This window comes from Natrix helvetica, assembly GCF_964273705.1.
Source record: "Natrix helvetica genome assembly, chromosome: 6".
NCBI lineage: Eukaryota > Metazoa > Chordata > Lepidosauria > Squamata > Natricidae > Natrix > Natrix helvetica.
In genome coordinates this window covers 57,769,392-57,786,109 of record NC_138553.1, presented here as the reverse complement: position 1 = coordinate 57,786,109, position 16,718 = coordinate 57,769,392, and the positions used below count along the sequence as shown (strand labels likewise).

The following is a 16,718-nucleotide window of genomic DNA, read 5'->3' as shown; positions in this document are numbered from 1 at the left end:
GGACCGTCCCTGAAGCCTCCGGGGGGCGGGGGAGGCTCTTTTCGCCCTCCCCAGGCTCCTATAAAGCCTTTGGAACCTGGGGAAGGCGAAAAATAGCTTTTAAAAAGGTAAACTCAGGGCAGCGCCTCGCGTGCCATAGGTTCGCCATCACGGTTATAGAGTGTTCCTGGGGGCTGGGGGGGGCAAATTGTCCTCCCCAGCCCCCAGGAGCTCTCTGAACGCCTCCTACAAGCTATGCACGGCTATTTTGGTGAAGGGGCGGGGTTTCAAGAGGCAAAAATGCTGTATTTAGTGTATAAGACGCACTCAGATTTTCAGCCTCTTTTTTCAGGGAAAAAAGTGCATCTTATACTCCGAAAAATACGGTATGTATGGTCTATTTTGGATCATATGAACCAGGAGCAGTGAGTTTACAATGGAACAGTCAGATGCCTCTCCTATGGAATGCATTAAGAAACTTTTTCTCAATTTTTTTTCTCAATAAACTCTAGCCAGAATATTTTCAAACTGTTGCTTTTTTAAACTAGCTTCTTCTATCCTAAAATGTTTGGCCATATTCTTTTTTTTTTATAAAAGTTTTTTTTAATTTTCAAAACAAACACAACACATCCTTCTTTACATACTGTAGAAATTATATCAACCTAGGTGGTCAGGACCTACAGAGCCGGAGCCTGAGACTGATGCTATGCAACGCCAGGTCCGTTGCCAACAAAGCCCCCCTCATTAACGACTTGATCTCGGAGGGGGAGCCGGACCTGGCAAGGATAACGGAGACATGGCTGGGCCACGAGGGAGGTCTCCCCCTCATGGAAATGTGCCCGCCAGGCTACCGTGCATTTCATCAGCCGCGGGCCCAGGCTAGGGGTGGCGGGGTAGCGGTTATCGTAAGGGAAGGCCTTGAGCCAAGAGAGTTCACTGTGCCACAGATAACCAGTTGTGAGTCCTTATGTCTGATTGTATACCTGCTCCTCGCTATGCATCAGCGGCCCTGCCCGAGCTCCTCGATGTGATCGCCGAGATGGCGGTTGAGACCCCCAGGCTGCTAGTCATGGGGGACTTTAACCTGCCATCGGTAGGGGAAACATCCGAGGCGGCTCGCGAGTTCATGGCCTCCATGACAGCCATGGACCTGACCCAGGTAATTCAGGGCCCCACACACGAGGGAGGTCACACACTGGACCTTATTTTTGTCTCTGGCCAGTGGAGGAGTGATCTGGGAGTAGGGGATTTAGTTATCACGCCCCTGTCATGGTCAGATCATTCACTTCTCCGGCTCGACTTTCCGACCGCTACTCCCCATCGCGGGGAGGCGGAACCGGAATGTCCTAGATGGTTCCGCCCCAGGCGCTTGATGGAACCTGATAGGTTCCAGACGGAGCTTGGGCCATTCCCTGTAGCCCTGACGTGCACCCGGATGGAGGACCTAGTGGCCGCATGGAATAATGCGGCCGCCGGGGCCTTGGACCTCGTTGCGCCTTTGCGGCCTCTCTTGCGGCATCGAACCACCCAGGCCCCTTGGTTTACCGAGGAGCTGGGGGAGATGAAGCACCGCAAGAGATGCCTAGAGAGCAGATGGAGATTGTCACGCTCCGAGTCTGACCGAGCACAGGTGAGAGCCTATTTACGGACTTACCTTGTGGCATTAAGAGTGGCCAAACGACAATATTGTGCCACTCTTATTGCGTCCGCAGATAACCGCCCTGCCGCCCTGTTTAGGGTGACCCGCTCCCTCCTTTCACAGAGGCCGCAGGAAGCCCCCTTGCAGGGTAGAGCAGAGGAATTTGGGGAATATCTGCAGGACAAAATCGCTCAGATTAGCAGCAAATGGGTCTCTGTTAGCGGTCTAGAAGAGACGTTGGAGGTGGGTCTTGAGGTGCCATCCTGGGAGGAGTTTGACTCTGTTACTTCCGACGATATGGACAGGTTACGTGGACGACTGCGAGCCACCACATGTTTACTGGACCCGTGTCCCTCCTGGCTTATACTGGCATCCTGGGAGGTCACACGAGGCTGGCTCCAGGAATTAGTGAACGCTTCACTGAGAGAGGGGTTCTTGCCGGCCGTCTTGAAAGAGGCGGTGGTGAGGCCCCTACTCAAGAAGCCTTCTCTGGACCCAGCTAAGTTAGCTAATTACCGTCCCGTCTCCAACCTTCCGTTTTTGGCGAAGGTTGTAGAGAGTGTGGTGGCGCAACAGTTCCCACGGCACTTGGAGGAAATTGATTATCTGGACCTGCGCCAGTCCGGCTTCTGGCCCGGTCACAGCACGGAGACGGCTTTGGTCGCGTTGGTGGATGATCTCTGGAGGGCCAGAGATGGGGGTTGTTCCTCCATCTTGGTCCTATTAGATCTCTCAGCGGCTTTCAATACCATCGACCATGGTATCCTACTGCATCGCCTGGAGGGGTTGGGGGTGAGGGGCACCGTTCTGCGGTGGTTCTCCTCCTACCTCTCTGGTTGAGCGCAATGTGTGTTGACAGGGGGGCAGAGGTCGAGCCTAAGGCTGCTCACCTGCGGGGTGCCGCAGGGGTCGGTCCTCTCGCCTCTCCTGTTCAACACATACATGAAGCCGCTGGGCGAGATCATCCATGGGTTCAGGGTGGATTACCATCTGTACGCTGATGATACTCAGCTGTACATCTCTACCCCGGACCACCCCAACGATGCCGTCAAAATGATGTCCCGATGTCTGGAAGCCGTACGGATCTGGATGGGAAAGAACAGACTCAAGCTCAACCCGTCCAAGACGGAGTGGCTGTGGCTACCGGCACCCCGGTTCAACCAGTTGCGTCCATCACTGGCCATTAGGGGCGAACAGCTGGCCCCCGTGCACCGGGCATGCAATTTGGGCGTCCTCCTGGATGCCCGGCTGTCAATGGATGACCATGTGACAGCCGTGGCAAGGGGGGCGTTTCACCAGGTTCGCCTGGTGCGCCAATTGCGTCCCCTATTGGACCGGAACGCCCTCTGCACAGTCACCCATGCGTTTGTGATGTCCCGACTGGACTACTGTAATGCTCTCTACATGGGGCTCCCCTTGAGATGCACCCGAAGGCTGCAGCTGGTTCAGAATGCGGCCGCACGGACAATTGTGGGAGTCACTAGATACTCCCACGTAACACCTCTCCTGCGCGGGCTGCACTGGCTACCTGTGGCTTTCCGGGTGCGTTTCAAGGTGTTGGTTTTCATCTTTAAAGCGCTCCATGGCACAGGACCTAGCTATTTGCGGGATCGTATCCTGCCCCATACATCCCTTCGGCCGATTCGCTCTCACAGAGAGGGACTCCTCCGGGTGCCGTCCACTAGGCAATGCCAGCGGGCGACGCCCAGGAGTAGGGCCTTCTCTGTAATGGGCCCGACCCTCTGGAATGACCTCCCCCCGGACATCAGAACTACCACCGACCTCCGCTCCTTCCGTAAGAAGCTTAAAACCCACCTGTTCAATTTAGCCGGCCTGGCCTAATCCCAATTTTAGTCCCTCAAGTCTGCATTTTTAAATTTTTAGGGGTACGCTTTTTAGCTGATTTTAACTTTTATTATTCTGTACAGCTGAATTTAGGTTTAATTCGCTTTTAAGGGTATTTAAGGGTATTTATCTTTTGTATCTGTTTTTAATGAGATGCCTGTACACCGTCCCGAGTCCCTTCGGGGAGAGGGGGCGGTCTATAAATTTTGAAAAATAAAAATAAAAAAAATAAAAATAAATATCAGTTGGTTACAAAAAGACTTACATGCATTTTTCCACAGTCAACAAACATAATTCATATTAATTCAAGTATTTTAACTCAGATATTTATACATGTTACCATCATCATACCTCCATTTTCATTTGACTATAATTGTTTAAACATCCTTCATCATAAAATATACCAAGATTTAATACATAACCACATAATGGCATTTCATTTACTATTTCTAAAATCCTCCAATAACACTGAATCCTTATGTCCTATTCTAGCTAAACATCCATAATATTTAATAACAAATTTTTCTAATCCTCCTTTCCAAATCACTGTTTACATTTTACATCCAGTTTCCTTATGTTGTACCCATACATATATATACATTATTATCATTATCCCTCCTTTATTTGACTATATCCTACATCATACCACTTTTCCCCCTAATAATCAAGACTTAACTGAATCTAACTTAATTTTTTTTATTAACCTTTCTATTTAATCCAAAAGGATTTCTAATCTTCCTTTCATGGGTACCATTTAATATTCATGTCCAGTTATTACTTATCATAACACTACACATTGTATACATTATCATTATCAATTATTTATTTAACTATATCTATTGTCACTAAATTCGACTAAGTTTAGCTAGTTTTAAATTATACTCTTCCATCTATCAACCTGTATCTTTCCAGTAGCAAAACATTCTCATATCTTCTGCCATTTGTGGCGTCAGTCCTCTAATTATCTCCTTAATCAACTTTGTATGGACTCCTCTTAGCAACTCTTTGCTTATTAAATCTCTCATGTAATTTTGATGCCCTTCTTCTGTTTCCTTAATCAGCTTATCTTTGATTGTCGGTAGTGTTATCAATAATATTACTAATAACATTTCTCTCTTTAAATCCATAAATTCTTTTGTTTTCTATTCTTCTGTATCTTGCCATCTGGGGTAAATTCCCCCTCCATAATTCCTCTTTCAGTATTCCACTCTTTCCCCTTTCAGAGAAAAACCAATCACCATAAATATCAGCAATTTTAATTTCTTTATATTCATTTTCCTCTTCGATTTTTAGGATTTTAACCGCTACTTTTTCCATTTGATTAGCATCTTCAACTTCTTCATCATATTTTGCTATTAAATGCACTAAGTCATCCAACTTCTTCTCTATCCTCTCATGTGTATCTGATAATTTCTGTATTTCTGAGAGTATGCTTTGCAGACTTAAAACTTCTTTCTGCTGTTGAAATTTTGCCATTATCTCCAGCTAACAAACACTGCTGCTCTAGCTTAGAAGGTTTTAACAAAAATAAGCATAGATTCACAATAACATTTCACCTTTCTCTGGTTAAAAATATACTTCAAAGGAACATCTGCGTGCTTTTCTTCTTATCACTCTATAAACAAGACCTTGAAGTGCCAAGCCAGGATAATCAGTGAAAAAGAATTAAAGTGTTTCGTTTCCAATACACAAACCTCCAGCCTCCGAGTAGCAGTGTTGCAACGTTGAAATTTCTTTGTTTCTTTTTGTTTCTTTTTTGTATTTCAAGTTTTAAAAAAAGTCCTATTCTTAAATGAGTTAGAAAAACACGCACAGTAATGAAAGAGGAGAATTTTAGTCCATAGATTACAGAAAATAGTAAAAAAAATAAAAAATAGAAGGAAACTTAATCCATTCATTTTAAAAGGCTTACATAAATTCCATCCGTGAAGATAGCGTTTAAAAAGTAAGATAACCCAGTGTCCAAAACCAGTCCAAATTTAATTCCGCAGTTTATTTCTTCTGTTCTCCAATTTAAATTAATTTTAAGTTTTTTTATAGGCAGTCACTTTTAAAACAGTAAAAATTCCTCACCAGCTGGAAACTCTCTTTCCATATGCTTCCATTTTGTAACCACCCCAATTTAATCAGCCAAATGGCTGGATTTTTTGTCACTGGCTTGAAGAACTTCTCTTAGATCAATCAGGGACTTTGCGATGTCCCTGAGATCAGCAAGACGTATTCTTCCTGTTCACCGTCTCTGCGGGATGGTTTAGGTTCATTTGGACCACCCAGTGGCAAAAGTATCGACTGCGATCTCAGAGCATTGAGATCGCACATCGTCTCGTCGTGACTTCAGCTCCTCCTCCCCGCCATATTCCATTATGTTTGTAGAGGCTTGTAAAGTGTGTAAAGTCAAGTCACTTATTTTTTTAACATTGTTCAATTGACAGAATAATAATTCAACCCATATTAACAATCATTTTTAACACACTGAAGTTTAGTGTTTACTTTCATTAATTTTCTAAAAGTATTGGCTATCTCAACACACTCAAAACTATGCTGATATCTCACAAAAAAAAAAAAAAAGAAATTCATCATATTTCAGCTTCACACATGTATTTGATTTTAATTCCCAACTTTTTATCCCAAGGTTGTTAAAACTGCTTAGAAAATATAAGACACTGTTTGTATTTGTTAACTTAGTTGATTGAATAGCATTTTGCCTTTTGTGATTGGGTATGTGGAAACACTAGAGAGATATAACAAATGTCACTGACAAAGGCAAGTCTGTGCCCTAGGAAATATATAAAAAAGTTTATTTGCTGACTTACTAGGAGTAAGTTCAATGCAGAATTGATCAGTTTGTGTCCATTACTGTATAGAAGCCTTGAAGACCCAGTTCTCATTGTTTTATTCTGGGAAACAATAATACATTCCATTTTAATTTATAATCTCTGAAGCATGATAAAGATTTTGTTCACTTTCATTTTATGTACTGCTTTATTTTTCTTAAGAAAACTGCTTTATACTAATAGAGGGCTAGAAGGACAGAATTTCCTTCAGAAATAGTAACAGTTAGCATGCTGTGTATAGTGTGACTATCATTGTGTTAAAATAGGAAGATCTGTCTTGTTTTCAATAATGCCATGATTTCCCAGTCTGTTATATTCAACTATATCAAAAATACTTACAATGTGAATGTCAAAAGTGAGCAAATTACATGACTTTGGAAGACAAAGTCTGATCAAATGATGGAATGAGAGGCAAGGGGACTCATTTTATTTCTTCTTTAAATATGAACTCAAAACCATATCCGGCAATGCCTTCAGACATAACTCTGCCTAGTAAAAAAAAAAAAATTAAAGTAAAAGTTTCTCCTGACCAGTGGTATCCAACTCTAGTGGGTGGTTCTCATCTCCATTTCTTAGCTGAGGGACCCAGCAATGTTCAAAAACACTTATGTGGTCATGTGACTATATGCCGAGGTACACAGAACACTTCCCATGGAGGTGGTACCTATTTATCTACTTGTATTTGTATGCTTTTGAACTGCTGGGGTGGCAGAAGCTGGGGGGAGAACAGTAGCTCACCCCATCACGCTATGTTTGGGTCCAATTGCCAATCTTCCAGTCAACAAGTCCAGTGCTTAACCATAAGGCCATCGCATCCTTTTAGTAAAAAATACTTACTTAAAAATTGAAAAATATATAGCTCCAATGAAAATACTTTAATCTATCCCATTTATTCTATATATGTGTGTTGCTGTATATATGTGTTTGTATTTATAATAATATATAAGTATGAATATGAATGATGTAATCCTAGATTGATCTAACATGTTAATAGCTGATTGTTGTAAGGCAGGGATAATGATAATTGGAAAAGCAGCTATAACTGGATAAAATTTAGTATTTTTTTTTATTAGGTGGCTGCCATAAGCACTATTGTAAGCAGAGGAACACCACTGAAAGCCTTTGTATTTAGAAATTACAATCACTTCCCTGGAGTAAAGTCTCACTATCTTGGGGGTTGCCATTATAAATTGTGGCAAGCTATCAGAGCATCATCTGCAGCACCAGGTTATTTCCAAGAATATGCACTGGGTAATGATCTTCATCAGGTTAGTTGTAATATTTTATTTTAAATGCTCAAAGTTCTTTGTAGAAGGATGAATAAAACTAATCATTTATGGATGCATACCTAACATACTTAAATCATACATTTAATTAATGTTCAGTTAAACAATAAGTTTAAACAGTATCTGGTAATGATATTTCCTCATGTCACTGTTATATTTCACTCTCCGTTTACATGTACATACATGTGGGCTGATTGTCTATGGCTCCTTGCCAAAAGTTCACAAAGCATGAAGCATCTGTAATTCAAGCACTCTCATGAGTCTGAATGGCTTTAACCTGACAATGAAAGTATTAGTTGCACTGTGATCTGTGACAGTATTCTGCATGTTTCAAGATATGTTGACAAACTTTAATGGCATGGAGTCTGCTGGGAGAGTTGTGCACTGATACTCATAATTGTTTCTCTGAATATAAAAGCCCTTTTATATGTAACATTAAAAATACAGGGAAATAATATGTCCTTATTTCATTATAACATGTCAAAAATGAAGTAAATTTGAAGTCTGATATTCAGATCAGTGCATTTAATCTAGATGTCTGATTATGCATTCTAAGCTACATATCCAAACACATCAAAGAGTCATGATGAATTCTATATGATGAATTCTTGGGAAGAGAGATGCATCCTTCCAGTTAAAATAAATAAATATTTTTATAAACATGAATACTTGTATATGCATTTTACTTTTGGTAATTGACCAGCGTCCTTGGAAGTTATTGTATTAAGAAAAAATTGTTATATCTACAGAAATTAATGCAAAGAATTTTTATTCTTAAACTCTGAGAGAATAAGAGAGCTTTATAGCCTGGGGGCTATAAGGACAAGATAAAAGGGGCAAAGTTAGATCTACTTAAATTAATATTAAATCAGTATTGTTGGAAGTTACAGAATTACATGGAAAAGTCCTATGTTAGACAGATTTAATTTCAAGAGGAAAACTTGAGGAACAATGTTTTACAGTTATATTAAAACTTTCCTGGTACTTTACCTCAATAATTTCAGAGGCACTAATTTATCTCCCATTTTTAAAATTTAAAAGTATTTTACTAAAACAATGAGAATAAGGCAACTTAAAATTTAGTAAAAACTGTAGGTCCATTCTCCTTCTGTCCAAAAAACCTTTTTTGTGTGGCTCAGGGCACTGGATTTCTATATTTAAATAATACAATTTTTAACATTGCTTCCATAGCTGTCAGTGGTTTTTTTTTATTAGACCATCTGTTTAGAAGACTTTATGACTTGAAAATCTCTATATTAGGTAAATATAAATAGACTTCATTAAATTTCTTAGCTGTCCTGATCCAGAAAGTCCAAGGCAAATGACACAGATGGTATCCTGGATACATGTGATATTTGAAATAGAATACAGTAACAATAGTAAAACCTAGGCAATAATTCAGAATAGTCAGAGTGTTAAGTTTAGAAGGTAGCCAAAGATTGGACCAAGGTTTAACAGTTCAAATGCTTAAGCTGAAACAGAAGTGATGGGTAGATAGGATTTGTGATTTCTAGCATTCATTGTTTCACTTGAAGGTTTATTACATTAACCCATAACCCCAGACCTGCAGTCATAATGACCACAACAGTTTTCCAAAATGTTCGGTCACCCTGTTTTTAGAAATGAACCATTCCACTTGCGATTAGCTTTTGTTTTCCCACCAATAAGAGTGTATGCAGCATTGCGCTTGCATCAGTTATTTGATGCTTTCTGTAGCGGCATTTGAATTTGAGTTTCAGTCATTTGGACTGCAAATCTTTGTTAATGTTTTTTTAATAATGTTGGGGCCAAGTTTTCCACCAAAAAGAATGCAATTTGGTGAGCCAAACTTCGAAGAAACTGTTCTAAAATGGTATGGAGAAGCAGAGAGTGATCTGAGTGAAGTGGAATCAGATTGTAATTAAAATTTTGTAACAGACGATGAGGAAGCACCCCCCATCCCCCGCCGCCGCTGATTCTGACATCAGTGATGATGAAGCTCCCAATGAAAATGATGACCAGATACAATCCACATCATGCAATTTATATGGCAAGAACAAATTCAAATGTTCTTCTGCACCTTTTGGAAACAATAGATCCAGTACCACTAGTCACAATATTGTTGTGCAATTACTTGGTCTACAGCCAGCAGCTAGAAATCTTGGAAATTCACCTACTCCCCTAGAGATTTGGAAATTATTATTTTCTGAAGAAATTATTAGCGCCATCATTCAGTGGACCAGTGTAAAAATTAGAGAAGAAAGATTGAAATTCAAGGATGGAGAAACAAAAAGTGACCTGCCGGTGTGAATTTGATAGAGATCAATACAATTTTTTGATTTACTGCTCTATACATCATTTTTAGATCCAACCATAAAAACATTGAATGTCTTTTTGCTACAGAGATCATTATGACCTCAAGTCTGTAATAGTGTAGCCAATATAGTACATCTGTGATGAAAAGTTAATGGGCCTATATTATACAAATAGGCCTATACATTTAGATGGTGTACAATCTTGTTTAAAGTACTGGGATAGTCAGGCATACTAGCATGCTAGCTTTAATAAAACATTTCACTTGCAGCCTTTTCTGTCACTTCTGTCACATATCCTTCTCTTGAGTTTATAGGAATTAAATATTTCTGGAATATTTTTAACAGAAGATTTCTTATTTTAACATTGTGTTTTATGTCCCTGTTTCAGTTAAAAGTTTGCATATGTAGAATTATGCCTAAAATATCAGTAGAGGCTAAAAGAGCATAAGAATCATTTCTATCATAACACGGGCTTGCTTTTTGTACAAATAAAGGAAATGTAAAGAAAAAGGTGGGATTTCTTTAAAGTCATCCTTTATTAGTTGTGACATGGAGCTCAGAGAACTGGAGTTCATTTTCATTTTCTTATAGGAGTAAGTTCTCAGTGTAAAATGGATTTAAGCAATCTCTGTATAAACAATCCATTACTACATTTCCTTTTATCAGAGAAGCCTGCTTGTCTGATGCATTATAGGGTTCTGAGAAAAAAGTACATTAAGTTCTCATCCTAGTATATACATAAAGATTCTAAATTGAAAAAGAGTCACTATTTGTATGTTTTTAACAAAACTACATTTATTCTATTAACTATTGCTAAAATGAATTAGCTGGGTTTTATTGCAGGAAAAAATACTTTTTGTTCATGCCAACTTAACCTGGATATGAATTCAGGAACATGACAAGGCACATACTCCAATAGATGTCCTATTCCTTGCTGTTGAATTTCAACACTGAAATCAGCATAAACAGAAATGTGTTGCTGATTCATTATTGCAAAGGAATTCTGCATCATGTTGCTGCTCCTGTTTTTGCTGTTATTTTATAATGTATTGAAATTGTTCTTCAACTCCTAGAGTGTACATGGATTGGTATATAAATTCTATGAATGTATGAATGAATTGTAAACAACATATCATTGGAGATTACTTCTGGCAGCCGAAGGCGACGGACGCGTGCGTCCACCTTCTCGCTGCCTCGGTGGGCTCCCCTAGATCTTAGGGGAGCACAGGGTGCCGTGGAGTGGCGCCCTGCCGTAGGGGTGGCTTGCTGGGACCCCCTGGAACGGCAGCGGCCACGGGGGGGTGTCTCCAGCTTTGCCCCAGGAGCCGTGGAGCGCAGGGAGTGCGCGGAATGCCAACGCGCGCTTCGCCGAGCGCAGCCAGGAAGGAAGCAATTAATTTGAATGCAACAGCTGAAGTGCGGTGAGGTGGGGGCTCTCCCCGGATCTTTTACAGCTTAATACCTTATTGACTGATTTGCAGTTTTTTTTCTGGACTTTGTTTCAACCAGTGGAGGAGTTAAAAGTGGAGGGGGGAGGAAACTTCCACCCCCCTCGGAAAAGCGGCACTTGGAAAATCTCTCCCTTGCGAGGGAGAGAGAGAAAGTTTTAAAAAGTTTGAAATACTTTCACTTCCCTTGGTTAATGGGGAAAAAGGAAAAGAAAACCTTTTTTTCCTTTTTTTTCTTTTGACTACAACTGTGAGAGAAAGGATGGTTGAGCTGATTCTTCTCTAAGCTATGTATGTGAACTCTGACTTTGTTGTTTCCTGATCACCGGTGCTGGCTGAGCCAAGATGGCTCACCTCCTCTTTCTTCTTTGTCTCTGAGCACGAGACTCCTCCTTTGAAAAACTTTGCTACCTTGATTTAAATTCCACCCCAGAGATCTCCAGGAGCCTCTTCAAACAAATTTTTTCCTTGGATTTGGAATGTTTTGATTCACCCATCTGCTTTGGTCTTGAACTAAACAACTTACTCTCCTTTGGATCTGCCTGTTTGGTGGTCTCTACCGGCTGTGCTTTCCCACGGACACCATTCCCTGTATAGAACAATAACTATCTCTGAGTTTCATGATAGGTCCAAAAAAATTACCACCTGGAAAGGCCTCATCGGCCCCGACATCTTCTACGTCCAGCCCTATTGCCTACCAATCACAATTGGGGTCTTTTTTACAACCTAAAGCCCCTGAAGAGAGTTCAAAGGATTTGTCTACTCAGCAGATGCTTCAAGCCCTCTTAAAGGGACAGGATGAAATGAAAAAACAGCTGCAGGACTTAAAAGACCAGCTCAGAGAGACACAACAAAAACTATACAGAATGAGCAGAGGATAGGTGTACTGGAGGAGGGTGCGGTTGGGATGAGGAACGGCCTGGAGGCAATCCAAAGGGGGAATATAGAATTTGAGAATCATGTGATAAAAACGGAATTTGAAAGGATGTCTTTTTTTCTTAGGTTTCAAAATTTACCAGAAGTCGAAAATGAAGATCTTAACGAGATTATGACCACAATGTTAGCAGAATATATCAATAGAGATAAACAACAGCTTGGGTGGGATATCGACTTGATTTATAGGATCAATTCAGCCTATGCAAGAACACATGATGTTCCAAGGGAGGTTCATGTTAAATTTCTTAGGAAAACCACAAGAGATGAGGTTCTAGGAGCTCAAAGGGGAGGACCATTAAAATATAAGGATAAAGAAATAGCCATTCTTAAGCAGATCCCAAAGAAAGTAAGAGACAAGAGAAGGAAATATACCTTCTTAGCAATATATATATATATATAATAATGGGATTTGGTTCAGGTGGCTGTTACCAGAAGGCATGTTGATTTTTTGGGAGGGCAGTAGAATCAGAATTAACACAGTTGCAGAAGCAGAAGCTTTCATGAAAAAACATACTGCTCTATTAGGTGATGTGGGGGATGCTACACAAGATACAAGGCAGGGAGGGGCTGAGGCTCTGCCAGTGGACGGGGGGGGGGAGGAGACAACAAGAAGACTCAGATCACAAAAGTGAATTGAAATACTATTCTAAATGTTGTTACAATGTATTTTTAAGGAAGTGACAAAAGTAAAATGATTGAAACATACTGACAATTTGGTGTGAAACTTAAAACTGCTAATATCTATGTAAATGTTCATAGTTCTTTATTTCTTCTTTTTGTAAAAGTTGCGAGACCCGGGGGGGCTTCTCCCCCCACACACGATGTAGCTGTCAAAATGTTCCATAACCTCTTAACCTTTTTCCTTTGTAAAACTTTTAAAACCAATAAAAAAATTTAAGAACAAAAAAAAACATATCATTATTACAGTGCTTACTTTTTGGTTTTGGATTCAATCCATTTTTATAGAAATGTGCAAATTATATTAAAAATATTTCTTACATGCAAATGTATTTTCCTTTGAATTTCATGAAATTTGCTAATAATAACATATGAAAGCACTATGCATTCAAGCTTTCACAATAGCATCTTACCTTAAGTGTTCATTTACCTTATATTTATCAGGCAAAAATCCAATTTCTGAAAACTATCTATATTTAGAACCACTTGATGTGCAATATAAGAACATTATCTTTTTGAATTTAAGAATAGACAAATTCTCTAAGAGAAAATATCCATTATAAATCTTTTTCCTTTGTAATATTCTTGTGCTAATTTGGAGTTTGCACAAATACAATAAAGATAAACAACAGAGCAAGTCTGTGAAAATGAACTAGAAATGCAAAGCATGTCTGCACAGGCATTGAGGTGAAATGGTTGCTATGGAGCCAGCAAGCTCCAAGTATCAGAATTCATTTTGCTAAATCACATCTTTCAGTGCCATGGTATTTAGTTCACATAACTTTACTGTTTTTTTAAAAAAAACTATGCTTGGGAAGAAAATAGGAGAAATGCCACAAAAAGTATGACCACTGATATTTTAGATTATTGCTGGTAAATTATTTTATTTTTCAGCTTTGCTGATTGAAGATATTAATTAATAACGAACTTTAATGAGATTATCTACTTCTTGATACTAATGGCCACATGTTATTTGTGGACAAAAGTCACTTGTGCAATCATTTTAAAGTATAGAATGTAGAGATTATTTTAAAAGATGGCATGCAGAAGCCAAATCTGGAGAGAGAGATGTGTCTGGGAATGAATCCCCCTAGACTAGGTCATTCCAAAGGTACTTTCATATAGTAGCTATATATCATATCATCAGCTGCAAACTGCAAAGCTTTCTTCTCCCATACTGTGGGAGATGATAAAAAATACAATCCTTTGTAAAGGAAATAAGATGCAATGTGTAACCTGGCCATAATTTTCTTGGCAATGGGAGCATGTCTTATTTCATAGAAATTGATGCATGATTGAAATGAGTTAATTATCTTTAATAAATATGTCTGTGTCTGTCTGTCTGTCTGTCTGTCTGTCTATCTATCTATCTATCTATCTATCATCATCTATCTATCTATTATCTAAGGCTTGCATTTATGTAATAGAGAACATTATACCAAATTTCAGAAACATATGTGAAGGATATTTTTAAATGTAAAAAGAAAAGGTGATGTTAAGGAACAATGATGCCTTTTTCATAACATGGTGGAATTGATTGCCAGAAGTTTCTCTGGAAATATAATGGATACATTTGATGGAAATTTTCCACAACAGAAATCAGTCACTAACCTAGACCATATAATTAATACAGTATAGCTCAGAAAAAAATCTTACACAGCTGTGCAAGATGCGAGATTGGGAAATAATGATTGTAGACTATGAGGTAAACTAAACTCTCTCCTTGCTTTCACAATCCTTCAGCAACCTAAATGTTATAATTCTGGAAGCTTAATTGGAAGCACCACTCTTGACAGGAAAGTTGACACTTAACCAACATTCCTATTGATGGATGGATGGATATTGGTTGATTATATAGCTGTGGCTGCAAATTAAAGCTGCTATATTTTGAAATTTGACATATTTAGATACACCCAAATAGGTTCAAATTTTCCCACTTTGAGATATAGAATTATCTGTTCTATGCAATAATCTACACTATGGCTGCATATTTTTATTCTAAAATGCTACAATTTATTCTGCTGTTAAGATACAAAAATGCAAAAGAATAAAAATATGTTATTAGTTATCATAATGAAATAGTTACTATTTCCAAATTAAATATCTAAAAGAAATGTAGAAATTGTGCATATTAACCAATTTTTCCAACTACTTTCCCCCCCCCTTTTTTTTAAAAAGAAGTACCGTATTTATTCGAGTATAACGCGGAAAATTTTGTACCAAAAAAAGGAATCAAAGTGTGGGTGCGCGTTATAAACGAGGGCTGGGGTTTTGAGGGCGCAGGCGAATTGTAAATTGTAAATTTCCGGACTGCAGCCTCGATCCCGGCCTCAGGCGGCACCGCGCCGTGCTCAATAGTCGCAACTCAGCTGCCTGCCGCCTTTCCCCTCCTTTGTCTCCCAGCTATTGCCGCCGCTGCTGCCGCCGTTCACAGGACCCGCGAAGAGGGTGAGAGGAGGGTCCTGTGAACAGCGGCAGCAATAGTTGCAACTCGGCGGCGGGCCGCCCCGGCTGGGAGACAAAGGAGGGGAAAGGCGGCAGGCAGCTGAGTTGCGACTATTGCCGCTGTTGGTGCCGCCGTTCACAGGACCCGCCTCTCACCCTCTTCCTCCAGTCAGCAGGAGGAAGAGGGTGAGAGGCGGGTCCTGTGAACGGGTCCTATTTCCCTTAAATGTGAACCAATTGGGGCAATTGCAACAGAATTTCTACTTATAGCATAAATGAACGCAGATATTTTACTGGGAGTAGCAGGTACAGTGATTCTTAGAACTTATGGTAAAAGATAATTTCCCCCCATTATACTGATGTCATATTTTCTCTTCTCCATGTGCCTCTGCTTCACTACATTGTCAGTGGGATTTTTTCCTTAATAACCCATCTTCCTTCTAAGCTTTAAAAACTAGACATTTTCCAAATTTCTATTCTATACATGTATTTAATCAAAAATATTTCTTTTTGCATATGCAACAAAACCAAAAGGAAATCATTTTTTAAAAGATTCCGTGAGATATAGGACAGCAAACAAAATGATATAATACATTTAGCATATAAACAAAATGTAATGAGAATTATACTAAAATAATAGTACTTGCATTGGTTTAGTAAAAGTTAATGAAATAGATAAATAGACCCTTACAATGCTTGGTGTGAAACAAAATTTTATACCGATTTTTAATCGAAAATTAGGGGGTGCGCGTTATACACGTGTGCGCGTTATACTCGAATAAATACGTATAGTATTTATATAGTAGTATAGTATATAGAATAGAATAGTATATAGAACTTTGAGAAGTTCTACAGCATATTATCACAGCATCAGTGACCAGAAATGTATTGAATTGTTTTCAAAGGTATAATTTCAGTTTAACTTGATGCTTCTGTATCTATTTTTTTGTTTGTTTGTTGTTTCTCCAACTCCCCTTCTCCTTTTTAAGGGGGTTGCTTTTGAGTAATTTATATTAAATAGGACCTTATAAAAATAAAGGACCAAGTTGACCTGGAGGTTCTCAGGTATAATAGGAGCAGAGTTAAAAACGTCACTATTATCCTTCATGATTTGTTTCTTTCATACTTCAAAATAAATGGCCTTCATAAATTCTTCTGTCTAAAATTAAAATATTCTGATTTGAACTAGCCAGATATTTTAATATCATAAAGATAGAAATTCTGTGTTAAAAATTTCATATCCATCACTTTCTTCTTTTCTTTTCCTCTGGGAAAGAAAAACAAGTGATGCTGGAAATGGCTGAAGCATTTAATTTAAGTTTAATTTGCCTCCA

At 39.2% G+C, this 16,718-nt stretch overlaps 1 protein-coding gene across 4 annotated transcripts in view; it reads left to right on the top strand.

Moving 5' to 3' along the window:
* PNPLA8 (patatin like domain 8, phospholipase A2) overlaps positions 1–16,718 on the top strand; it is a 72,413-nt gene that overhangs the window by 38,593 nt on the left and 17,102 nt on the right. For all 4 annotated transcript variants that reach the window (XM_081957213.1, XM_081957215.1, XM_081957212.1 and 1 more), the window contains exon 8: positions 7,371–7,565. In XM_081957213.1, coding sequence (XP_081813339.1) covers positions 7,371–7,565 — 195 coding nt within the window. The remainder of the gene's footprint in view (positions 1–7,370; positions 7,566–16,718) is intronic.